This window comes from Argiope bruennichi, chromosome 10 (assembly GCF_947563725.1).
Source record: "Argiope bruennichi chromosome 10, qqArgBrue1.1, whole genome shotgun sequence".
In the NCBI taxonomy this organism is placed as follows: Eukaryota; Metazoa; Arthropoda; class Arachnida; order Araneae; family Araneidae; genus Argiope; species Argiope bruennichi.
Window position 1 is genome coordinate 67,705,282 of NC_079160.1, and position 26,309 is coordinate 67,731,590.

Consider the following 26,309-nt stretch of genomic DNA (forward strand, 5'->3'; position numbering starts at 1 on the left):
CGGACTTACTACCGACATTTTGCAGTTTCGAGAAGGGAGGGGGGGAGAGAAATGAAAAATTACGATTATTAAGTATTGAATGACCTAATTATAAAAGTTCAATGAATTACTTTTTTTGCAAAATTAATAACCATTAATTTTGCAAAATTAAGACCTTTGAACCCAGGTCACGTGATCGCACATCTGGTCGAACGAAGTCTCTCCCTTTTTTTTCTGCCGCGCCTACTTGCCGAAAAGAATCCAGAAGAGAATGTCCGAGAACCGGGGGAATGAGTCATAACTCGCAATAAGGAAAGAACAAAAAAGAAGTTTTTTCCCCCCTTTTCACGCATTATCACTGCCTTTGGAGAAAGAAAGGAAAAATTTTCACCACACACACTGACCTTGCGCTTTCTGCTTTCAAAGCAAACAAAATTACCCAGATCAAAATAAATAATTCATTATTATTCCTACTTCCTTTTGAACGATGATCCCCGGAATTTCCGGGTATCGAAGTTCAAAATCCCCGGAATTCCGGGGTTTCCCCGGAGCACAAACACCCCTGCTAATTTCTTCAGTTTCTCAGTAATTTATTTGAAGTGAATCTTTTAACAAACAAAACAGTTTTAACAAATTTGTTTATGTACTAGATATAAAGATAAAAGCAATATATATAAACTTTTTCAATGCAGGCAAATTATGAGAATTTGCTTCCAATACCTACAATCAGTATCATATTGTTAATATTAGATGGACCAAAAACGTATTTTGATGCCATTAATCACATATGATTTATCCAAAAATTGAATATATCTAAGAAAACTTCATTTTTTTCTTTCTCAATTTAACTTCATATAAAAAAAATTCCATAAAATTTCTTTCAAATTATTTTAACAGGATTTAATATCCCTATTTTATATTTTCATTATTGGTATTTTAAAATAGGGAGATAAATTTGTAATATTACAAAATTCTAACACATTAATAACATAAAAATTCTTATAAACTTCAAAAATAACTATCTGTTGGTGACTAACATATGAAACTTCATATTAACAAAAAAGTTTAATCTTGTGATCTATTAGATATTTATTCATTCATTAGAACTATAGTTCTAATATATAATTCATAGATTCATTAGAATTATATAATTAGAAACTAATGAACAATTTCTTAATTCACAATTTTAAACTGTACTTAGGAGCAAGTAGTTTCTTAAACAAAGGTGAAAAACAAAGGTAAAATTGCACAAAAGACTACTTAAAAAGGTAAGTAATTTTGGAAAAATACAGCAATTGAATATTTTCTGTAAAGTATTACAAAAATAATTATGTCTCAAGATATATGCATTGGAATTGGTTCCTAATTGCATGCAATAGAACATTGTACTCATCCTAATCAAATAAAATTCCATTATCTGAAGAAAAATTCAATTGGTCAATTTTTTAAATGGTTATCAGTTTGAATAAAAACTTTTAATTAAGTAAGGAAACCAAGTAGAAAGCAAAAACTGTCATAATCAACAACAGTTAAAAAAAAAAGGGAATATTAAAAAATTTTTGTATTTGATGAAGTCTCTGAAAAAGAAGATGTCTATATGCAATGCAAAATATTGGAATTACTTCTTACCATAAATATATGCCAAACCAAATAAATATCGTTCTCTAAGTTTGAGATACTCAGCAACAGCTTGATATAATTGTTTTCCAGTAACTGATGGTATACACTCAATATCCAGTGAATCGCCATTCAGTAGATCAATAATTACAGTAAAAGCAGAATTGTGAAATTCCTGAGAAAGAAAAGCATTTTAGCATGCGAAATTGAGAAATATTCTCTTTGCATACAACTTAGATGATGGGGGGGAAATGAAAATTGCGTTCTTCAGCTACTAAATCTGATATAATATTCAAATTGTATAATTGATTCTTACATTATATGTATACTGTTCATTGTCAGATTACTATGTGATTTTTTTTCATTTCTTTTATATATACAAGAAAAATCAATATCATTAAACATAAGAAAAAACAATAACGAAATTAAAAACAATACTTGGTAATTAAATTTAATCTTTTTTAGTAGTCACTTTTATACAAGAATTTGATAGTCCATGAATCAATATTCAATACATTATAATGAATTTTTCAACATATTTTATTTGCAAAAAACAACAAAAATTAAAATAAGTTCTTTACTGATAGATGATCTTAAAACTAGTGTGAAAATTCAATATTAACTGAGATGAAAAATTAAATCAAAATATAAGATTTAAAAAAAGTTATGACACAGAAAATGTTTTAAAGTGTGTAGGACATATGAATAATTCAAGATATTTTGACAGAACTTCCAGAATATTTTGTAAATATCAATATAAACCAACTTGAACTGAATCACTTTAAAAACATTAAAAATCTGCTGCATTAGGAAAAGTTCACTTTCATTGAAAAGTAAACTGAGGACAGAAATTGAAAATACAAGTTTTGACAAAATTTTTACATAATATAATCTTCCAAAGCTCAAATCATACAATACTAAAGAATACATTCATCATTAACAGTCACAATAAGTTATTATTACTATATGAAATGCTCAGTATTACTTATTAGCAGGCACTAATTTAATATATGTGAAATAATATAGAGTGTACAATAAAAAAGAAATTATGTTGATTATCCAAAATTTGTTCATTATCTTTAATAACTGTCTAATGTTCTGAGGAGTGCCAAAAAAGAACATTAAGAAAAGTATTTTAATTAAAAATATCCAATCATTAAAATATAGAGTAATATGGTTACTTACTTGCTAATAAGACCACATATTGCCAGGTAAAAAAAAAAAAAAAAAAATGCACATACACTTGATTTTTTGATAAAAATGTAAGTGATTTAATGATAATAAAACATATATTTTGTTTCAAAATAAAAAAAAAATCATATAAGAGGAGATTTATTATAGCAAGGCTTCAACAATGGGAACTATCTGGATAATAAAGCTATTTCTTTTATTTTTGAAACAGAATGCACTTTTTAATCTTTTTAAGTCTTTAAGTTTTAAATCTTTTTAAGTCTTTTGATTTTGAAAAATATCATGGTAACACATATATAATACCATTTCAGAAGACAAAATAAAATATTTTAAAAAGAAATTTTAAATGTGAATTAATTAAGAAGAAATTCTGTGCCTGCAACAGCAACTGATTTTACAAGTATTTAATTGCTTAGTTCATGTCGGTAATTTTTTAGTATAATTATTGCTTATACATATTGTATTTGCAAATCAAAATTATGTGTGTGTGCATGCATGTATTTTTTGAATTTGTATCATGTATTTATTCTTTTTGAAATCTGGTAATAATTATTGAAATCTGGTATTAGCAAATAATTTATATCAATGTAGAAAAAAAATACTATCTTATTATTACTTACCTTATCTGTACAAAATGGAGAAATTCTAGTATGAGGTTTTAACTGGTTAATGATGAATTCAGGCCCTGCAAAACACTAAACAAAAAATCAAATATTAGTTGAAACAGTCACAAATCGAAACATATAGCCAACAAGTGATTTTAAATTACTAAAACACTTTTCTAGACTTTCATCTTTAGAAATCTCCAGCTCTTCAAATTTATATGATTTATAAATTAGGAGCTCAAAGATACAATTCATTCTACGTAATGTATGACAACCAAAAATAATTTGGTCTTGAAACAGTTTAATTATGGTCTAGAAAGCAATAATACAGATTTTATGATACAGGTATTCTGATTTGTGAAATAAATCCCCTTACTCTTTTTCCAAACTCATTTCATCACATTTTGTCTATTAATTTACTTACCATCTACCAAAAAACATTATAAAAATAAAGAAAAAGTAAAAAAAATAGGCAGTAAAAGATCTTTTTTAAACATAGCAATGCATTTTATGGCATATAGCAATTCAGGCGAAAAAAATCACATTCATTTTTCAATGACAGATGTGATTTTAAAGATGAATGAGATATATCCAGTAAATTTGATTTGATAAGATAATATAAATACAGCAACATAAAGTATGTAAAAATAATATTTGTGGATTTCTATTCAATGAAATTAAAAATTTGTGTCTAATTTTGGAAGCAAACATTACCGTGATATACCACTTGCCACTAATATAAAAAAAGAAACAAATATCGATCTGAGTGCTACATCAGAACAATTATATATTACTAATACATTTACTGCTTGAAGCAATTAACTTTAATAATTATGCAAATAATAGAGAAAGTAAAAAGTGAATCAAATAAATTTGTTATAGTTGAATTTTACAATATTCTGATTTTATGAACTTATTTGTTCAAAGCATTTTCTTAGATTTTGTAAAAACTCAAATCTAGAGTATTATTCACTAGGTAACTATAGAAAAAAATCTTTAATGTTTTTCAGTTCAATAAAATACAAGCAGAAATAAAAATAAAATTTCTAAGTTTTTAAATTATATATTGAAACATAAGTTCAAAATCAAAATTCAAACAATAAGACTTTCAAATAATGTTATCAATGAGCATGTTTTAGTAATAGCACATCAGATTCATAACAATCATAAAATTTTGCATTAGTAAATTTTTCCTGCTTAATATTTGCACTAAATGAGCAGAGAATAAAAATTATGTATCATATAAATACATGCATAAAGTCAGAAATATTTCCCAATCTAAAAAAACGTAACTTACATGAAACGCAGAATTTTCGGAAAATGGCTCATTCAAAGCAATTTTATCAATATTGTAAAAGGCTTTTTCACTACATTCACTGCTAAGAGATGAAAAGGATGAGGAGCTGAGGCGAGACCTAGATTTAGCTCTGCAATGGAGTTTATAATATTAAGATAATGAACTAATTTATTTGTACCAAATATGAAAATACAGGAAAAATTCCTATTATGAGGAGGAAAATCCCTTTTACACCCAAATGTTTATAACATCATTTATAATAAAAATACATTACCATTCAACTTTTGAAAAAATTAATAAGTTTTATAACAATTTGTCTCTGGTGTTTAAAATTTAAAGAGCAAAATTGTCTTGTTCTTTACTAAAACAATTAAACTGCAATCATAGCATACATAAATAAAACTTACATATCATTTCTCAGAACATTCTCATTCTTTGGTTCTTCTTCATATGACTTAGAACAAATGGTAGTATGTTTAGGTCTCTGAAGCAATAATACTAATTCAGCAATTGTTTTTGGTTTAAGTCCTGTGAAAAATCACAAAATAAATTTCTATGAATTTTTTCTTCAAAAAATAACAATTCAAAAACAGCAGGCAAATCTGTTCAAAATAAGTATGTAAAGAATCTGCAGTCATTAACCTTTCAAATTAAAAAGGGACAATAATGAAATGAAAGCCATTAAAAAATTAAAAATCTAATAATGATGAGCTTTAAAAAAGCCCTACATAAAATACATTACATTATATACTACATTAAAAACAGATCAAGTATTAAAACTACAAATTTCACTACATTTTATATTTAAAAAAATTCCTGCATTTATTTTGAAAGAGTAACCATATTTCAGAGTGAAAATTATTTTACTTCTCTAAATGTGTGTTCCATTATTAGAAAATAATGCAGAATGAATCACTACATGGAAATAATTATTTGATAAGGGAATGAATATCAAATAAGATACAAATATATAAAAATAAATTTTTAATTGTAAAATTATTAGAGCATATAAATATAAAAATGTTACCTTCCATAAAATTGACACATATATTCGAAAAATAATTTAATACTCTTTCTTTCGAATTTATTATTCAAAATTCTTTCTAAATTTGAATTCCTATTAATATTCTTTCTAAATTTTAATTCCTATTTAATATTCTTTCTAATGAAGATTCTCAAATATAATATACCAGTAATAAGAAGTGGGTTTTTATCCACATCTGCTGTGGCAACAGGCCCAATATTAATGCTTAATCGCAGCAATTCTAACATTTTTCTTCGTTCAGTCAATTCTTCATACACTCTGAAGATTGACTGGTGAGCTTTGTGAGCCTTCCAAGCTGAAAGAACTTCCTCTTTACTACGAAATGTTTTCTTTGATTTTCGTATTTGTTCAAGAACTTTCCTATAAGCTTCTTTCCATAGTTCTTTTGGAGTTCTCTTCTTCTTTTGGGAATTAGCATTTGAAGAAAATTCCGGATGATAGCCAAGTCTTTGCCCATATGATAAATATTTGGTCGAATAATCTGTGTCTGGTTCATCCTCACCTACAATTAAAAAAAATTATATTAAAAAAAGCTTGATGATTGCCAAGAATATCATTAAACCATTACTTTTATTATATAAACACACACATTTTTTAAAGCACTTTCATGGCCAAAGAGAGAAGACACTTGAATTTTTTTGCTCTTTTGAACTTTGCTTTATTTCAACCTTGGAGGCATAATCTATGTGCAAGAAACGACGAGATATGTCAATCTACAAAGCGACACAAGAGTGAAAAAGAGAAACATCCCCCTCCCCCGGATGATTATATATTATGAAATTCTGATAGGGATTTCTTTACCCATGTCAATTTAGGTAAAGGAATAATAGGTATCTTTTAAAAGTATTTGTTTAGCTTGAGAGATTTTTATCTCTTTACATGAAGCATGAGAAAGTTCTAAAATAATTATCATATAAAACTGATTTATATACCATCTTACAGAGCAAGCAATCATTTCTCCAATGATGTTTGTTCAATTACTTTATCATGTTCTGTTGTCTTGCACAAACTATTAAATAATCTTAATGAGACCAAGCCATTAAAAGCCAATTAAAGTTAATGAGCCCAATTCCAAACAAAAATGAAGACTCAAAGAGGAAAAAAGGAATATTATGAGGTGATTTTTTACAATAAATCAAGATACATAAAAAAAATATGATGGGAGGGGGTACTATAATACACATCTTGGTAATAAAACCATATGTCTTTCTTTTGTCACTGTAGCACTGATAGACTAGGAAAATGAAATGTCAAGCTGTTTAAATAATTTGTATACTATGTAATCCAAATGGCTAAATAGATTTTCTTCAAATTTCATTTTCAAATGTCATGAAGCATAAAGAAAGTCTAAGTGAAATTTTTACAACAATTAATCAAAATGTTATTTCTGAGAAATTATATTTGAATCTGCAGAAAAATTATATTTAATGACATCATTTTTACGGAATGGAAATATTACAGATATTTTAAATCATTATACTTGTATGCTTTCAAAATGTTATTTGCAATGTTTAATTAAATTTTATAGCATTCTTTAAAATTACTAATTCTTACAATGAAATCAGTTTTCAGCAATTTTTAACTGGTTGATTCAACTGATATTTTCATTTCAATTAAAAAACATTTTAGATAATAATACGATTTTGCATATTACTTTTTTTTTATTGCATTAAAAATACCTGACATGAGAATACTTTCATTCTGGACACACTGATTTCATTAGATAATAACTACATAAAAAAAAATATAACAAAAATTGCCTGACTTTTAAATGAAACTCTAATAAGTATAAGAAAAGACACAGCTGTTACTTTTTAACATACATTTGGCTGATATAAACAAGAATAAGAGTTGCAACTTCATTAAAAAAGTAAATATAAAAGTAAAATATTGTTTTTTAAAAAAGTGTTGGCTAATTATACCTTTGTAATCTTCAAAATCATCCTCCATCATAAAATCCTGATCTACCTGAGCCAATATTTCATTCTAAGGGAGGAAAAAATAAACATGTTACTTTACAGTATTTCGAAAAAATGATCTTTTCTTGCTTTAAAAAAATTATTTCTTTCAATTAGTAAGCATTTTATATAAAAACTTTTAAAATAAATTTGAATACATAACATATTATTTGCAAGAAATTTTACTTAATAAAATGAATATCATTACTAATGAAATAAAATTAAAGTTTGATTTTGCATCATATTTTATTTACACATGAAAAATATCAATAAAAATTATTTAATAGCCAAAATAAAAATATATAAAAAATATAAATATATTTTTGAAAATCTATGTTATTTTTCTCCTTAAAGAATGGAATATAATGAAAAAATTAATCTTAAAATTCATCTATAAATGATCAAATTTATTTTATATCTTAACCTCAAATTCCTTATATATTTACATCTGGTTGGAGAATAGTATTAATTTTTGATTATATGTAAAATATTTTGGTGAATATTTGCTAAAGAGTACTCTTTAGAGAAGCTTATAAATAAAAAATAGTAACATTGCATTAGAGCGAGTGGATTTGTTTGATATATAACATTTTGATATCACAAATAATATGATTTATAGCAGCAATATATCGACCATTCCAACATTACACAAAAGGACAAAAGAAAAGAAACACATTGAAATTATAATTTAAATGTTTTTAAGAAAATAGTTATCTATAGATAAAAGAAAAAACAAAAACAAATTAACATTATTTAAATTAATGACATTTTAAACAGACATCAAGTAGATCATCAAATTTTAAAATAACAGTTTTTATTTATCTAATATATGAAATATATTTTCATAGGAAAAATATATATAGTAGAAGCTCGAAAGTAAATTCTAGCATAGATCTGCTGTGTCCAAAACAGGATTACGCTGATTATAAATCACGTTTGTTTTAAATGACTTTACATTATAGTTTTCATCATGAACCTGAATATGACAGAGGTAATAATAAAGAAAAAGGAATGAAACTGTTTGATCAAATCCAGACTGTTTTAAATAGCAAATGATACATCAATTTGATTATATAATAATTCACTCATAATTCTGATAAAAATATAAGAGAATTTTTTTAAAAATAATTTATTTTATATATAATCTAAAAGAGACTTAAAAGTCAAGTATCGTAGGATCTGAATCTGATTTTCATGAAAAAAAAATATTATTCAACTATTATAGTTTCTAATAATTAGCACAAATGTAATTCAATGTTAAACATAAATTTATTAATTTCATCAATGAGTAAATGGGTACAAATTATGCTTATTCATAATACATCCTATATTTCAAAACAAACAAAGCAAATTGCAGCTTCAGAAATTTGTAGTCATATTAATTCATTTAAACATTAAGAAAAATAAATCCTTTTTACTTCTGGTAAACTTCCTAGAACTTCCTGATGTAACTTTGAAACTGCTTTCATGAATGTAAGGCCATTCATATATTTTTCTGCATGTAAACTGCAAACCTAAATTGGAAGAAAATTTTTAATTGAAAAGTTACACATTTATTCCCAAGAAACTTATTTAGCAAACCAATTTTCATTTAAATACTAGTGATAAAAATGTCAAACTTTTAGTTTTATAATACGTTTGTTAATAAAAATATATCGACATATTTACTAGGTGTAATTATAAGCAATATTTTATTCATATAATGTAATGTGAATAATAATACTTAAAAATTGCAAATTTATTACAGTGCTGATAAAATATAATTATACCTGGTTTTTGAAATATTGATAATCCAAAAGCACTTTTATCACAAGATTTTTATTTTTTTCAATACAGTTTGAGTTTTTGGTAAATTACTACTATGAATGAAGCATATCACGCACATTTTAAGTGATATATTAAATTCCATTTCAATTCCATTACATAAAAAAAATCAGTTAATAATTATAAATAATAAATGGTTACATAATAAATTACTGTTAATCTCTAAAAATAGTAGAGATTAATTAGGTGTAATTAGTTTTGTACTTTTCCTAAACAAAAATAAGCAATGTTTCAATTAAAAATTGATTAAATCTACTGAATAAAATAATGAATGGGAGGAAGGGTTATTTAAGAGAAATTTGATATGATTTCTACACTTAAACTTATTTTGTCTGAATTGAAAAATATATTACATTCCTAAACAAAACAGATTTTTCTTTAAAATAATAATGAGGGAAAGTATGAATTTATAATATTTATCATTAATTTTCAGGCTATAAATGTATAAGTAATTAAGTACTTTAAAAAATCACATCTGTTTGATGCATAATTAATAAATAACTTTTAAAGCTCATTAAACACATACCTGATCTACGTCAGATAAATCCATGCGTAAATCAATATCACTCTGGCACATTGCTTGAAAGACAGTTTTAATCAGTGGTGACAATTTTTTCTAGAAATAAATGCAAATTTAGAAGCTAAATAACAATAAAATGTACATCCCAATAGCACAAGATAGATTCAAAATATCAAAAGTAATATTTTAGATTGTTAATTTGATTAATAAAGAACAAGCTTAAATTGTTTTATCATGTGAATAAATATTTGCATGCAATAAATATTTAATGCAAAAAATATCATATGAGAAAATAATTGTTTTTATTTAAAAATCAGTAATGGTATACTAATGTAATTTAATACTGTTTTTTATATATTTAATTCAATCTTTAAACAAATATAAAAAAGAAAATCTAAAATGTTATCTATAGATGGCTGAAGAAAATGTAGCTGATGAGTGCTGTTTCCACTACATCAGGGTGGCTACAATCAACCAAATTTAACATTTCTAATGCTTCTGTGGTATTAAATGGAAGTAACTAGTTGAAAGTTCAAATTTAAAAAAAAAAAAAAACCTTAGAAAACCAGTTTTTCTGAAACATTACTATTTTTTTTTTGTATTTTTTTAAAAACAAATCTATATAAAAAGAACAATTTGTATTTAAAACACACAATATATGCTTCGCATTCTTTTAAATGCAATTTGCATAATGTCTTAGTGTGCACTTTGTTTGCATTCCTACAAAGATTACTTAAAAGAAACAAAATAAATTTGAAAGACATTTCTTCACATTGATTTTTCTATCAGTCAAAAGTTAATTAAATTATACTAAAGGGGGAAAAACAGGAGGGGACATTTTTAAGGCTTCTTAAATATATAATATACAAATCTGAATGCAACTGTTCACTAATTACATGGAAATAATGTAAAAACATTATAGCAGGTATGGTTCGTCACTTGATTCAATACATTAATAATGTCTGAGCAAGTATGAAAATATTTTTATTAAAAACAATATTTTCCTATCAAGACACCAAAAGATGAATTTTATTTTAAAATTTCAATGTAACAAATAAATTGAAAAAAAATTAATTATTATTGTTTTTCTTTTTTTTTTTCATCTTTTATCAGTAATTAAAAGTAATGAATGATTGGATAAATAATTTAAGACAGCAAAATAATGTTTTCTAACTGATTTTCAGATTTTTCTGAAAAATAGTTTTATCATGCCATACTCTTTTTTAGGAATATCAAAATGAAAAGCTTATAGATTATGGAATCGCTTCAAAGATTAAAGAAAATATTGAATGTTGACTTTATTACAATTTTTTTTACTAAACTCATACAAAGATTATACTTTATAAATCAATATAAACCAATATAAACCAATAACAATTTCAATCCAAACAATGAACCAATTTTTAATTCCTTTGAAACAATACTGAGTTAATTTTAAATGAAAAAAATAATACCTTATTGTTCTCTGTTTCACCGTAATGTGCAGCATAGAGAAGTGTTTGGCCAATAGTGAATACATATATCTGAAAATGTAAGAAATGTGAAGAAAAATATTACTATAATATAATTTGTATATCTCTCATAAATTTCTAAAATAATAAGCAAGATCATTTAAAAAAAATATTATTCTACACTATTTTTGCGTAAATCAAACTAAAAATGTTAAATAAAATTATTAAAAAAAAAAAGTAAAACTCTTACTTTGTCTAAAATAGAACTTTGTGAATTGAAATCTTCATTATTTAACTCTCGACACCAGTATGGTGTCCCTTTAATTTTATCAGGGAAGCATGTATTCAAAACTACTCGACCCATAGCAGAGCACAGCACATTTTGAGGGGTCACTAAATGCTGGGGCTCTCCATCTTTGCATGCCTGACCTGAAATGGAAATTTAATCATGTGCAGTATCAACAATTTCATCTGGGATTCATAGTTAAATTTTGTAAATCTCTGATTTAACAGATTAACAAAGGAACAGCTGATTTTTTGAGCATATAAAAATCCAATAATGGTTCACAGGTATAATTAAAATTTAAAAAAAGAATCATGCTTTTAAGTATCATGACATTATTCATAATATCTAGTGACAAGAGAACTATTTTAGTAAGAAAAATGTGTTGTCATAATTAAAATCATTCCCTCTAGTTCACTATAAGTGATAAACAGAATAAGTTTTTCTTTTTTTTTTTTTTCACTTTGATAAATCTTGTGACAATAATATTAATTCTTTACATATAAGATATAAAATACTAAAGATCTCTTATTTTCCATACATGATATGATACTTTTTCCACTACTGATGTATTGACACTTCTATATCTACTAATTCTTGTAATAAATGCTTCTATTTAGATTAATACATAAGTTTGGAATTAACAGTTTGAAAGTCGGTTAAAATGTTATTTCTTGAAAGTTGCCATCTCTTTTCCCATTCGGCTCCAAACCTTATAATTTCTGAATTTTATATACACTTAATATAATAAAACATGGAAGGACATTATAGAAGAAATTTGGAATATTTCCATTATTGAACCTCTTGATTAAGATTTAAAAGCTGCACATATTTTTACAAATTTATAACAATCAGAACAAGTTTTTCAATACAAATACTGCTGCTGTTTTTCAAAACTATTTTTAAGAAATTAGAATACAAGCAGTAAAGCTTATACACTTTAAATTATTAAACTTTAGTTGAAGACATTAATATTCTTTTATAATCATTAAGAAAAAAAATAATTTTCAATGCATAAACAATGATATATAACAAAATAATTATGAAATAACAAACAAAGAAAACATATAAAATAAATGCAAAAAATAAAGGATTCAATAATTTTAAATAATAAATTTTTTTTAGATTATTTCACATAAATTTTATATAAAAAAATAAAAAGAAAAGAAATTGTTAAAAAGTTTCCTCGAAATTTACCTCGCAAAAATATATCCTGCACTGCTTGTGTTGTTTGAAAAAGAACACCCCATAATTCCCATTCTTCCAGGGGTTGTCCTCGAACCTCAAGTATTTCATTCAAAGAAACTTGCACATTTTCTAGCACAGGCATGCTACAATGATAAGAAACCATGTCAAGTTTTTGAATAAGACTTTTCCATGCTGGTTCTTTTACATCTAAATTTAGGGGATTTGGTTTGACAGGTAAATAATAATTCATGATTATTTTAGAAAGGCCAACTTTTCTTAGTTCACTAACATAAAATTTGCATGCCCCAGTAAATGTAAAAAGTCGAAGTGATAAGACATTAACTACCTAACAAAACATATGACACAATGCAGATAGAAACAAAACAGAAGAACCAAACATGACTCAGATACGTCGGAATATCAATCCTATGGCTTCAGAAGATTAATCAGGAAGCCAGACAGAGGGAAAAAAAGCACATAGTTAATGCATAAATAATTCCTTATCAAAAAATTTATAACACAAAAGCAACAATTATAATTATATTAAAGCATAATTACTCAATTTAAGGTAATAATTTCTAATTTAAATAAATATTATTTCCATCTTCTATTATTTTGCTGCTTTCCTCTCTTTACCCCCCCCCCCTTTTTTTTATTAAGAGAACAATAGTATTTAGTTAAGAAATGAAAAAGATATTGAATAATCAATTATAAATTAATTCAAATTTATAATAATAGAGAAAAAATAGAAATAAAAAAATCTAATCTTTTTGTAAACCTATAAAAAATTTAATACACTTATAATAAACTTGCACATTAGTAAAGAAAAATATGCTATACAAATGTATACATACCAGCACATATCTTTGTTTATTATATATTATAAAATGAAAATTAGATATTAAATTACTTCTTTCCTACAAATGATTCAATTCTTGGCCACATAGGTTAGACTTTTCTGATCAGAAAATGAACATTTCACAATTTTTTCAAAGCTTAATAAAAGTTACATAAAAAAATTGTACTAGAAATAAAAAAATATATATATGGGGAAATTGAAATAATGGGAGAAGTAAATGCAAATATAAATATGTATAATTAAGAATTTAATAATTAAACAACAGTTTTTCAGCAAACTGTATGAAAAAATTCTTTTACATTAGAATTATAAAATCTTCACCTTCCATGCTAACAAGTTAAAAATATGAAAAGCAACTTCTATTCATCTTTAGCAATTTTTAAAAATTAAACAATTACATTTCATATGTAAATTTTGAGAATTAAAAAAATAATAATTTTTTTTTGTATTTAATTAGAAAAAATAGAGCAAAAATAAGTAATCAAAATATCAATACAAAAAAATCAATAAAAATTAATATTAATAGATTAATTTAGTAGCACTCAAATAGGGAAGACCTACCCTAAAATTCACATGACAAATTAAGACATTATTACACTAAAAATAAATTTGTTATAATTCAGATAGTCAGCAACTATGAACTCAGCTTCACAGATTAAAAATTAGGTCTACCACTGGACTCATTCAACAGTCAACTACAAAACATAGCTCAGATTTCTAGGCTACAGCTGAGTAAATAATAAGAGGCGCCATTGCCACAGATGAATATCAATAAACACATGTTTGACATTGTAGTATGATCGTGATGGCAGGTGAGTAAAAGAAGTTTTTATCTGGGTGACAGTGAAAAAAGGTCAAAGATCAACATAATAAAATTTAGAACATAGACCCCCTCTTTAAAATAGATACATATACATGACAATTATTTTAATCTAAAATTATTTATGATTAAATATAAAATACAATAGTCTTTTCTTTCCCCATCTCTTTACTTTACATTGCAAATGTTTTTTTAAAGCTTTTAATAACTGTAAAGAATAATAAAAATATTAAAAGTCATTAATTTTAAAAGAAATTCCTCTAAATATAAAAATTTTCTGAAGATAAAGTTGTATTTCACTGTATGTATTTAAAAAATATTTAGCTAAAACCTAAATTTTAATAACACGTATTCAAATCTAAAAATTTCTTCAAAATGACATTAAAAAAAAACCTTTTTACAACGTTAAAAATTATAATAAATCAAATAAATAAATTAATTTCAGTTTCATTAATTTATCTTTAAAAACTAAGTCTATAAACAAGTTTAGTTCTAAAGGGGAAGCTACTATTGTACCATTCAATTTCATTTGCCTCTTCATCTTTTAATATCTTCACTTGTTTTCCAAAGCAGTATATGTTAAAAGTGGAAAGAAGAAAAAAAAAATGTGAACATTCCTTCATAAGTAGAAATTTTGATTTGAATTTAATAAACTGAAAATGAGTTAAACTTATTCATCAATCAAATACTAAACATTAAAAATCAATCATTGATTTTATTTTTTTTAAAATATTGCAGGAATGCAAAAAATATTAACAAATATTGTAGACACAAACATTAAATCATTTGAATAGTTTATATTTATACACTGCATACTTAAACTATACATATGCTTCTAATCACATATTTTGGCTTGACCTTCTTTCTTTTAAGCAAATTATCAACATTCAATGGAAAAAGCCAAGCATCTGTTATATTAAGAGAGATACATACATATATTGAGCAGCAGAGTTGGACATGTATGTAAATATAGAATTCAATGTTTTCAATCATACTAATTAAATTGAGAACAGATTTGTTCTTCTAAAAGTAGATGTAAATTATAACTTGATTAAAATTAAGAATGTAAATGCAAACAATTAAAAAATATACCACATGATATTAAGTACTATTAATGTTTTATCATAAAATAAAAATGTAATGATTAATAAGAGATTTTTTTTTAAAAAAAATTATACTCAATACTTATTTGATTACATTTTAACTTTTGTTTTCACACGCAATGCAGATTCTGTTACAGTCAGTCCAATTAAAAATGAAGGATTGTAAACTATTGAATCAAAAAAGTTGAAGAAACAGTAAATCAAGATAAATATTCAATCAAAATACTTTGGATAGTCAAACTGCAATTTGTGGTGGCTTCTTAAAAAGTAAGTTAAATTACCCAAAAATGACCAATACTTAACAATAATATTGTGTCTTGTTATAGAAGGCAAAATAAAAGTGTAATAAAAGTTTTATAATGTGTGTTAGCCAGAAAGAAGCTGAAACCTAGTAATTTTGCTACCACGTTGAAAATAAACAATCATCATTTTTTTAACTGCACATTATGCAAATGAAACAGAATAACTGTATATACAGTGTTTGCAAATTTTAAATAGACTTAGGATAGGTCTTTTAAATTTAAAAATACATGGTAGGGCATCACTAGACATTGAAGATAGAACCTAATAACTTCTTTATTCCAAAAGAAAGAAAAAAGGAATTCAGTAGTCTATGTCAACGACCAAGCCAAATGGTTATAAATTGTTTTAGATTATTTGTTTGATTTTCAATATCGATGTAAGCATGGTTATCAAAATAATGGAAACAACTCCAAGTAAAAGTAACATTTAAGAATGTGCTTCATAAAAACTAAAATATAATCCTTAGCTACCAATTTTTTTTAATAAAAAAAGTAGTAATATATAATATATATATAATACCTATATATAATATTAGTATATAAGGTAGCTTTAATAAAGTTGTATACATCATGGATTTTGGTAAAAAGCATAAAATATCAGACCTCACAGACTTTCAAAACAGCCAAACTGTAGGAGCCTGACTAGCTGGAGCAACTGTGACCAAAACATCCCAGCCTTTAAGTGTTTCTAGAGGAGTAGTATCTAAAATCATGATGTACACAATGCTGCAAAACAAGTTCAGCAAGCAAAATAGTGGGCAGAGAGAGAAACAGAGTGAAAAAGACCAATGAGTATTTAAGTGAATTATAATATATAAAAAGAAAACAACGGCAGACAAATTGACTGCAAAATTCAATCAACATCTGGATTCTCCAGTGTCAATAAGTACAGTTAGGAGGCACTTTCATATACAGAACAATTACAGCAGAGTAGCAATTTCCAAGTCAAGTGTCACAGACAGAATGTCAAATGGCATCTACAGTGGCATCATACCCATAAAATCTGGTCAATTGATAAGTGAAAGATTGGTCAGTTATATAATCAGACCAATCATCTTTCATACTTTTTCTCACAATTGCACTAGTATGCAATTGGAGGACATCTGCATGATTGATTGACACAATCATGATTGGCGCCTTCCAATGTCAGAAATGGATGTGGATTTGTCATGAGCAGTTGTGTCATAGTTTTCTGCTGGACCAATCATAATTGTAATGATTAATCATGAAAGTAATTGTAGTGAAATCATGAACTAAACCAATCATGAAAGTAAAGATCACTGGGAGGAATAAAGAAAAGTTTTAATTGTCCAATCACGGCTTGATGAATACAAGGATGAAGTGAAACATCTATCTTGGCCTGCATAGTTCCCTGACTTGAAAATAGATCATAACAGTTAAATTGTATTAGAGTGTTCAATCCAGAATCAATATCCTATATCGATGTTTCTCTCAGAATTTTCACAACATCTTCTTGAAGAATGGTACAATATTCCTCCAAATATTATTCAGCATTTTTATGATTTGATTCCTAGATGAATCCAAGCTATATTACATGCCAAAGTTAATCCTATATATTTATTTCTAAGAAAAACATCTGGTTGGGAAGAAAAAAGAAACTATTTAATTTTCTCCCCTAGAGATTTACTGTGCCTTTTATTTGTAATCAAGCAAATGGTAATGTTTTCCATTCTCAGAATGAATTATTTAGATAAATTCATTTATATAAGTATTACTGATAGGCAAAATATAAATGTTTCGATACTAATACAATTAAACATGTTGAAAAATGATTTAATGTGCAAAGATTTTAATTTTCATCCAAGAAAAATAAATTTCCTGTTTGTCTATCAATATGAAATCAACTAAGTAGCCACATAATATAAAACCATTCCCGATTGTTCAAATATTAAAATGCAAACAGACTGCACTTTTTAAAGAAAAAATTAAATTAAAATGCACATATTTCAAAAATTATGTTGATCATGAAACATGATAAAGTACTGACATTTATATGATGTGGAATCATTTTTTTAACTCGCTGAAAAAGTAATACATAAATATCAATGAAAAGCAATTCAGTTAGTAGTTCAAGGATGTTTTAAATACAATTTAAAAGAAAAGACAAGCATAAATAAATTTCATACATTTAAATCCATTGAAACTTTCATTGATACTAAAAATGCTCAAAAGTCAGAAGAGAATTTGAAACTCTCTTGTTTACTTACACAAATCGGAACTAAATTATACTGAATCTACTTAACAGGCCAAAAATATACTATTTCATATTCAAAATTTCTAACATTCATGGTTTCTAATGAAAAACAGTTAAAGACTTTGTAAATTATAAATACTTTTTTAAAAAAAATTAGAGAATTTTTAACTGAATTAAAATATCTTTAAAAGATTTTTGTTAGAATGTGAAAACAGAATAAAATCAGAAACTAGTGTCATAAAACATTTCCTGATATAAATAACTTACGCTTTAAAATTATTCCAAGACCCGGCGTAAACAAACAGCATTCGGCAACATCACACACATTAGTTAACAACAGTTTATAACCCATTATTTGAGAGATCTGCACTTCATATCGGTCATTAAATTTAAAATTGTGACATTTATCAATCAACAGTTACAAAAAGCCGCCATCTGTCACTCAGGTAATGCGCGTTCACGGAGCTGGGCAGGTGTTCTGTAATTTATGTCAACATGCATAGTATTGGCATGCGTACAGTTGGCTCGTTAAATTCTTTAGCTTCCAAGTTTTCATTAGTTGTTGGAACTAAAACTTTATTTCTAAAATTAAATTTTTAAGTGTTTACTCTTTTAAATATTGTAAAACAGTTTATTTTAGAGAACGATTTCAAATCAAACATTGAATTCTTTAAACTGTAACCGCTATATTTAATTAATCGTTTCGGTTTTGCTGTTCGATCTAAGGTCTGCAATATTGCTTAAACAATATATTCAAAATTTCGTTGAAGATTGCGTTTGTACAGTTACATTTAAATTTCTCAAATGAACTCAGATTTGAGAATTGCTTGAAATGATTTTGTCTTAATTTATTATTTTTTTAAGATGGTGATTCTTTTTCAAATTTTTAGATATACTTAAAAAAATGGAATTAAATGATGAATCGACCGAAGACTTTTTGCGGATGCAAGGCCGGCATTGGAATTTACACAATCATTCAGAAGGTTCTCGATGTGAATTAGCGCGTAATATTCCTTTTCGTGAAAGACGCCGAGATGATGCACAGGCGAACAAACAAAATCTTAAAATGAATGTTCAATATGGTACTGTATCAAAAAATATTAATTTTTCCCTTCCCAGATGTCTACTTTTTCGAGAAACTGGGATGACTTCACAAACCGATTTTAGTAATCAAGTTATGAAACTGAAATTGAAACAGTTAAAGCTAGTGAGCTGTAGTAGAGTTGATTTTTCTGATTATGTTAATTGCTATTATGTCAAAGGATTTAGAAAAGATTTGCTAGGAGCTTGGTCATATCATGAATATTCAGCAACTCTTCTCAAATCAATATCATTTCAATATGCTAATTCAGATTCCAAAAACAACAAGTTGCAGTCTAGTGTTACTGATATCTATTGCGCTGACATTGTAACTTTACCCAGTTATAAAGTATTTGATCTATGTGGACTTTCTTGTGGTGAACAGGATTATGTTTTATATGTTGCTAATTCATATTCAAGGCATAAAAATATAGCCCATTTGGCTCGAATTGGTGTGAATGAATGGGGCGATCTGCAAGATGATATCGTTCGACGATTTGAACATAAAGAAATATTATGGAGTTGTTCATGGAACAATTTTAGGCAGCGGTTTGCCATTGGTGCTGATAGAGGCTTCTATCTGCATGATTATGAAAGTTTTTCAAAAAAGATTGATCTTCCTAAAGGTCAACCATATTCTTTAGATTTCAATAAAGATGGAAATATGTTATATTGTGGTCTTCACAATGGCGATCTTCTTTGCTTTGATCTTCGAGTTGAGCCTAAAGTTCCTTCTCTGACAGTTCCTTTATCAAAAAATATCTCCAACATCAAACTTCTCTCTGATGAACAAACCGTGATAGCAAGTGGTTTCAACAGTGTTTTATTTAATGTTAGTATTAACAGTTATTTAATTTTATTTTGAATCCTTTTTAAATTAGTAAGTTTAATTGGTAAAAAAAATCAAAATAGGAAAGCAATCCTTTTTTTCTGCATTTCTAATTATGAAGAATTAATTTGTCATTTGATTATTAGCTCAAGATAAGAGAATTAACAAGTAATTGGCTGTAACATTAAAACATTACTTAAAATGTATATAAAACATCAAATATTTCTAAATATTGTCATAAAATATTTCTTATTTTCCAAATCAATGTGCCATCAAATATTTAATAAAATTATCTTATTCTAATTTTAAAAGTCTCTTAATTTAACTTTTTTTATGATCATATAAAGCTTTTGTAGAGATCATTACCTTTTCGTTAATATACAATATTCACTTAGTCATCGTATAAATAGATAAAATCATTTTCTATGTAATAAGTTCAAAATTTCAGACTTTTTACTCTTTCACACTGTTTTCTATATCGTTCATTAAACCGAATTTCTCTTTCACACTTAAGAAATCTAAAGCTAAACTGATTTTTAAATAAAAATCTTACTCCCAAACAGTAAAAGGATTTGTACAATAAAATATAAGAAGAGCATATGATTCACCAACTAATGTTTTACTTTTTTTGAATGTTTTCTGTTGCAGTAACAGTAAAAAAGTAAAACACACTGTGGTCAAAACAATAGTAAAGTGGTCACAGTAAAAAACATTTTTATTTAATCTATATTTCTTCATGTAAATAAATTCCAAGGCTGCTTTTTGGCTACACTCTATGCATATAATTTTTTACAGAAAAACTATGTGTAAAAACTACTATAAACAAAAATTTTTAATAAAAAAAAAATCCTGAAAAAAATTTTATATAAAGATTTTTGATGTATTAATTATGTATTTACATATAAATATCATATTTTCTTTCTCTTTTTAGGTTGATCTTCGTACTAAGAAAGCTGTGTTTCAGTATCCAAATCATTTTAGCTGTTACAAAAAGCTAATATTTAGTTTAAGTGAATCTCTAAATGTATTGTGTGCTTCTGGAGAGGATAATATCACCAGATTATGGTCCTTGAAAGATGGAAAGCTTTTACATACCCTTTCCTTACCAAACAAGGACTATTGTGGTCAGATTAATTCTTTCTTTGAAGCAGAAGGTAGGAGAATATTTGTTCACATACTACTTGGGGATTCTATACATACATATGAAACTTTGGAAGATGAGAGTGAAGATAAACAAGTTTTACAACTCAGTGCCCGACCTCTCTACTAGTCTCGTCATTATTGGTGATTTTTTTTAAAAATTTTTTTGGTACATTTTCGTTAGCCCAACAGCAGTTACTGCCAAACATCTTTTTTCTCTTAGCATATCTTATGCTAAAAGGGGAAGTACTTCAAATATAAAAAGTACTTATTGTGGTCGTGTTTCTTGGTCGAAGGTTGCAGTACTTCTTGCTATGCTAGTATACATTTTAGTAACTATTGCTTATTAAAAAATGTTTGTATTTCCACTGTTTTCAGACTAATTGGAAAATACATGTCATGTTTTCCAGCTATAAAATGAATAAGCAATAATAGTTAGTGAAAATTTGATGATTGTGCTGGAAATGATTAAAAAAAGATGGTGATTTTTAATGTTTATATCTTAATTTGCTAGAAATGTTTGTTTCACTTGTTCTATTTACAATTTGCCTTGTTTTTGAAATATTTTTCTTTAAGTTGATTGTTTAGTTGCCATCATTTTTCTTGTTAGATTTTTTTTTTAAGTTTTGTGTAGTAAAAATTTTACTTCCTGTGGACTGAACTTTCCTTTTAATGCAATTTAATTGTAAATAATTTTCGTTGGTGCAATCTTATTTTTTAAAAAGATATTCAGGTGTAATTTTTATCAAATGTTATTTAAAATCATGCCTGAATTTTAATTATGATTCAATAATTTCAAAATTAACAATAAATTAATCTTGATGATAGTATAACTGTTTTTTTTTTATTGTTATTATTATTACACTAGCATCTGCTTTTGACTAATATTAACTTTTTTGTTGCTTCCAAAATTTTCTTTTAAAGATTTTCCTTCTAAAAAAAAAAGGAAATGTGCAGATATAAAGAAGTATGGTGTTTAAGTGATATTGCATATTATTTGTTTTGAATATTATACAAAACTGATATTTTGTATATTATTTAAAATTTTGTTGTTCCTATGTATATCTAATTCATTTTTTTGTTCATAATTTGCATTTTACTAATTGTTTTACAGAAAAAAAAGAACATTTTTTTAAAAGTTTGCTGAGAAATTGGAATTGGCAGAAGACTAATTTGCATGTTTTTATATAAACCGAGTTTCAGTTTGTTATAGATAAAAAAAAATTATAGGTATTTTTCTTACTACTTTGTCATTTTTCTGACATATTGTAGAAATTGGAATTATACTTTGAATCCTTTTTGCAAGTTCCCCAAGTGTTATTTGAGTATACATTTTCAAATATATTTTACATTAGCATTCTAAAATTATCTTTGTTTAGTAACAAAAAAAATGCTTTAATTCTTTTATCAAATTGTAGAAACAAGATTAATAAAACACTTATTAAAGTTTTTCTTAATGGTTGTGTTTTCGACTACTTTGATAAAATTACCTTACTTTTGCAGAATCATTTTAACAAATAAAACAGTATATGAATTATTAAAATATGTTAATTATACTTTTATCTTCAATAAAAAAAATTTCTTAGTTTTCATAAGAATAATTAATTTTTTTAAACAAGTTCAGTATTCAAAATTTTCTTTTGAATGAAATATTGTTTTGTAATCATTGCAAGAATTCGATATAGTTAAGCAATTGGAGATGATATTAATGTAGAGAGATTTTAAGATATAATAAAACTACATTGTTTTTCACCCTAACACACACAAGATTATCTGATTTTCCCCCCCCCCCTCAAAATCGACTTTTTAACCAAAGTAATTTTTTAAATAGCGCGAGTAATTTCTCATGCAAAAGAGTGGAATCATTTCAATTTTGTCTGACAAATTTTGCATAGGTACAACTTTTAATAGTATCTCTGTAATTTAATCGAAGCTTTCATTAATTGCATCTAATTATTATTTTGTATTCAGCATACATAAAGATTTTGATTCCAGGTAATAAATTTAATTGTATTCCTGTAATCTAGTAGTTACATTCAAGTTATCTTAAGTTAAAATAAGAAATTATTGCTGAACGGCATAAAAAAAGAAATCCTTGTCTTCCAAAACCATAAGAAATTAAATTTCGTGATGAAAATATTTTTATTTTATTTTATTTCAGTCTTATTTAGGCTTCACTGTAATAGTCCTTAAAAGAAAGTCTTGAAATTTTAAGGGCGAGACAGTCAAAAGCTTCTATTTGAGCAATAAAAATTGATTTTTATTAAATGAAAAACTTTATTTTATTTTCCATTGTTATGGAATTACTATTGGAGAAGACTCATTAGAAGACTAATGTTTGTAATCAATTAATATGATTTTGCAACTACAGAAAAGCAGTGGTTAATGATTTCTTTCATTATTCCATGATTGGGAATTATTATTATTCCTATTAGCAACCTGCATTTTGTTGAAATGATTTATGTTGGTTTGGTTAATGCTGATGATTCATTGATTTTTCAGAGTTTTTTCCTATTATCTTATATTAAAATACTTAAGTTTTTACATACTTAATTATTATCTCTTAAAAACTAAGATTTTTTTTTTTTTTTTTTGTGATTGAACATTTTAAAAAATATATCACAAAACAGATGTACACTGTTGGGAAATAAGTAGTTTACCCGGCATATTTACAAAACTTATATGTGATGTTTATAAATAATTATTTTGATTTTATTATCTTATTTAGCTATTATTTGGCTGTCAGAATATTAGATAAAAGAATAATAAATGTTTCTTTCAAATAAATGTTGAAATAGATGTTATATGTGATTTATCTTAGATAGTTTTTTTTAATGTAAGATTGTTGTTAATACTTCTATTATTAATTGTGATTTAAATGTGAAAAACTGACTATCTCTCATTATCCTCTGCAATAACTATTACAAACTTTTCATTTTATATCCGTTATTGAAATAGTGCACAGTAGACATTATGTAAGCTCTAACGTTAAATTTTTATCAAGATTTGTATCAAATATAAAATAGTGTATAGTTGTGTTATAAATATGAATTATCTTTTTTAAAAATTTGATATTTAATATAAAATATGATTAATTTTCCTTTCAATAATATATTGTCTTGCAATTGATACATGTTGTGCCAATGTTTTTCAGAGAAAACAATTTATATCATATATTAATTTTAAATGCTACCTGATGGTCCCAACATTAAAAATAAAAATAATCAAATGCAATAGTTTAGTGGAATATCCTAAATATTCAAAAGAATTCTTAATGTTTTTTTACAACAATACACATAGAAAATAGCTTTGCAGTTATTTAAATGTATTACTAATATAAAGTGCATGCATTAATTTTTAAAGGTTTTCTTAATTATATGATTTCTGTTATAAGTAATTAATTAATGCATACTCTCTTTTGTGAGCTACTGGATAGTTGTTGGTTTTTATTTTGTAGAATAATTATGTCTTATAACAAATAATCAGTATTTTATGTATTTGAACACTATAGACTTCTTACTAGGCAAGCACTATGTGTTATAGTACTAATTTTCATTTGATAACTTCTCTTTTTTCTCTTTCTCCTTTCTTATCTGCAATTTTTTGCAATGAAAATTGTAGACAAGGCAATAATATTTGTAGTAATTTCAATAGAGAAATTTTGCTGCTCTGTATCTTAATGACTGTAAGATTTACTTTTTCTGCCTGTCTGTTATTGAATAACTATTTTGAATTGTCTTTTCCAGAAAGTTTTGTTTATTGTTATCAAGTATTTGTTAATCGATGTATAAATATCAAATAAAGCAACATCTTGTCGATTTGTGAAATATTGATGTATGTCAAGAAATTTTTCGTATCTTTTATACAATGTTTTTTTTTAATATATAAGCATTTACTAGGCAGAACTTTACATTGATGAAATATTTTGATTTAAATTAGTCAAAGCTTTCAGAAACAATAATTTAAAGACGACTTGAGAACATGTATAGGTATTTTGGTATCAGCTGTTTAAAAATTCCAGTTTCATAAAAGGAAATACAATTCAAACACAATAGAAAATTGCTTAATGGTAATAAAACATCTTTTATTACATTCCATTCAATACACTGTTGCACCTCCACAGTGGCACATTTAGACATTTTGTGCTTTCAGGCCCCTAACTTTAATTAGATGGTCAATTTAGTTTTTATTTCTGTGCATAAGTTAATTCTTTTTAACTTTATGTATATGTATTTGTTTCTATTTATCTATTGTGACTCCATAGTGCCCAGAATTCATGTTTGTGCACCATATTATTGAAGCAGAAGTTCAGTTTTATTAATATTTTAATTAATAATTAAAAGAACATAATGAAACAGATGGAAACTTGGCCTATTATACTTTATAAAGTATTACTATTATCTTAATATTTTATCATTTACAGAATTTGTAATTTTTACAAAATTATTAATGTGGCAGCTAGAGAAATGAAATTTTTTAATCAGTTTACTTGTGGCTTTCTCTCAGCCTTACTGTCTTTCATCGTAGCTGTCTAATTGGAAATCTGACACAGAACATCCACATTGAATTTTGAATAGCTGTTTTCCTTACATTAGTATTGAGGATCCAATTCCAAATTTAAACTTGAAATTAATTTTGGGTGCAAATAGCACTCATTTTCAAAAGCATTTTGGTTGTATATTAATAGTAAAGATTTTTATTAAAGGATATTATATTACACAAAATGAATGTTATCATTTGTAAAGTTGTCCACTCTAATCGTAATCCTACGACTAATCTCTAAACCGTTTGAAGTATTCATATACTTTCATTTGTATATGAATATTTCAGAAGTATTAAATGTAATGTGGAATTCTTATGGCGTTTGAGTCAATTAAAATACGGCTAAAAAGTGCGACATCTAAATTTTTATATATTCCTTCGATGCTATTAATATTTTTTAGAAAATATTATTGAGATGCTAACGAAAAAAAATTCCATTCTTCAGCGACCCAAACTGACCG

At 25.7% G+C, this 26,309-nt stretch overlaps 2 protein-coding genes across 3 annotated transcripts in view; one reads left to right on the top strand and one right to left on the bottom strand.

Moving 5' to 3' along the window:
* The window catches only part of LOC129988007 (tyrosine-protein phosphatase non-receptor type 13-like), a 140,959-nt gene extending 122,254 nt beyond the window's left edge, over positions 1 to 18,705 (bottom strand). Inside the window, exons 1-12 of one of the 2 annotated variants that reach the window (XM_056096075.1) lie at positions 18,525 to 18,705; positions 12,968 to 13,101; positions 11,738 to 11,916; positions 11,491 to 11,559; positions 10,043 to 10,132; positions 9,111 to 9,206; positions 7,657 to 7,720; positions 5,880 to 6,236; positions 5,097 to 5,217; positions 4,690 to 4,819; positions 3,408 to 3,482; positions 1,609 to 1,771 (exon numbers count right to left, since the gene is read on the bottom strand). In XM_056096075.1, coding sequence (XP_055952050.1) covers positions 1,609 to 1,771; positions 3,408 to 3,482; positions 4,690 to 4,819; positions 5,097 to 5,217; positions 5,880 to 6,236; positions 7,657 to 7,720; positions 9,111 to 9,206; positions 10,043 to 10,132; positions 11,491 to 11,559; positions 11,738 to 11,916; positions 12,968 to 13,101; positions 18,525 to 18,565 — 1,519 coding nt within the window. In that variant the 5' untranslated portion in view covers positions 18,566 to 18,705. Of the gene's footprint in view, positions 1 to 1,608; positions 1,772 to 3,407; positions 3,483 to 4,689; positions 4,820 to 5,096; positions 5,218 to 5,879; positions 6,237 to 7,656; positions 7,721 to 9,110; positions 9,207 to 10,042; positions 10,133 to 11,490; positions 11,560 to 11,737; positions 11,917 to 12,967; positions 13,102 to 14,378; positions 14,491 to 18,524 lie in introns of those variants that run through there. The other variant, XM_056096076.1, reaches the window with a different exon arrangement.
* A 177-nt stretch (positions 18,706 to 18,882) lies between these two features.
* Positions 18,883 to 25,104, top strand: LOC129989225 (uncharacterized). Its single transcript, XM_056097607.1, has 2 exons — positions 18,883 to 20,169; positions 21,098 to 25,104. Exons 1-2 carry the CDS (start codon positions 19,162 to 19,164, stop codon positions 21,434 to 21,436), a joined length of 1,347 nt encoding a protein of 448 aa, XP_055953582.1. The 5' UTR covers positions 18,883 to 19,161; the 3' UTR covers positions 21,437 to 25,104.
* Positions 25,105 to 26,309: the final 1,205 nt, after the last annotated feature.

Excerpts from the sequence above, each read along its gene's own strand:
- LOC129989225 (XM_056097607.1), top strand. The coding sequence starts at position 19,162 with ATGGAATTAAATGATGAATCGACCGAAGACTTTTTGCGGATGCAAGGC. Across the intron at positions 20,170-21,097 it reads TCAACAGTGTTTTATTTAAT|GTTGATCTTCGTACTAAGAA; the intron begins GTTAGTATTAAC and ends TTCTCTTTTTAG.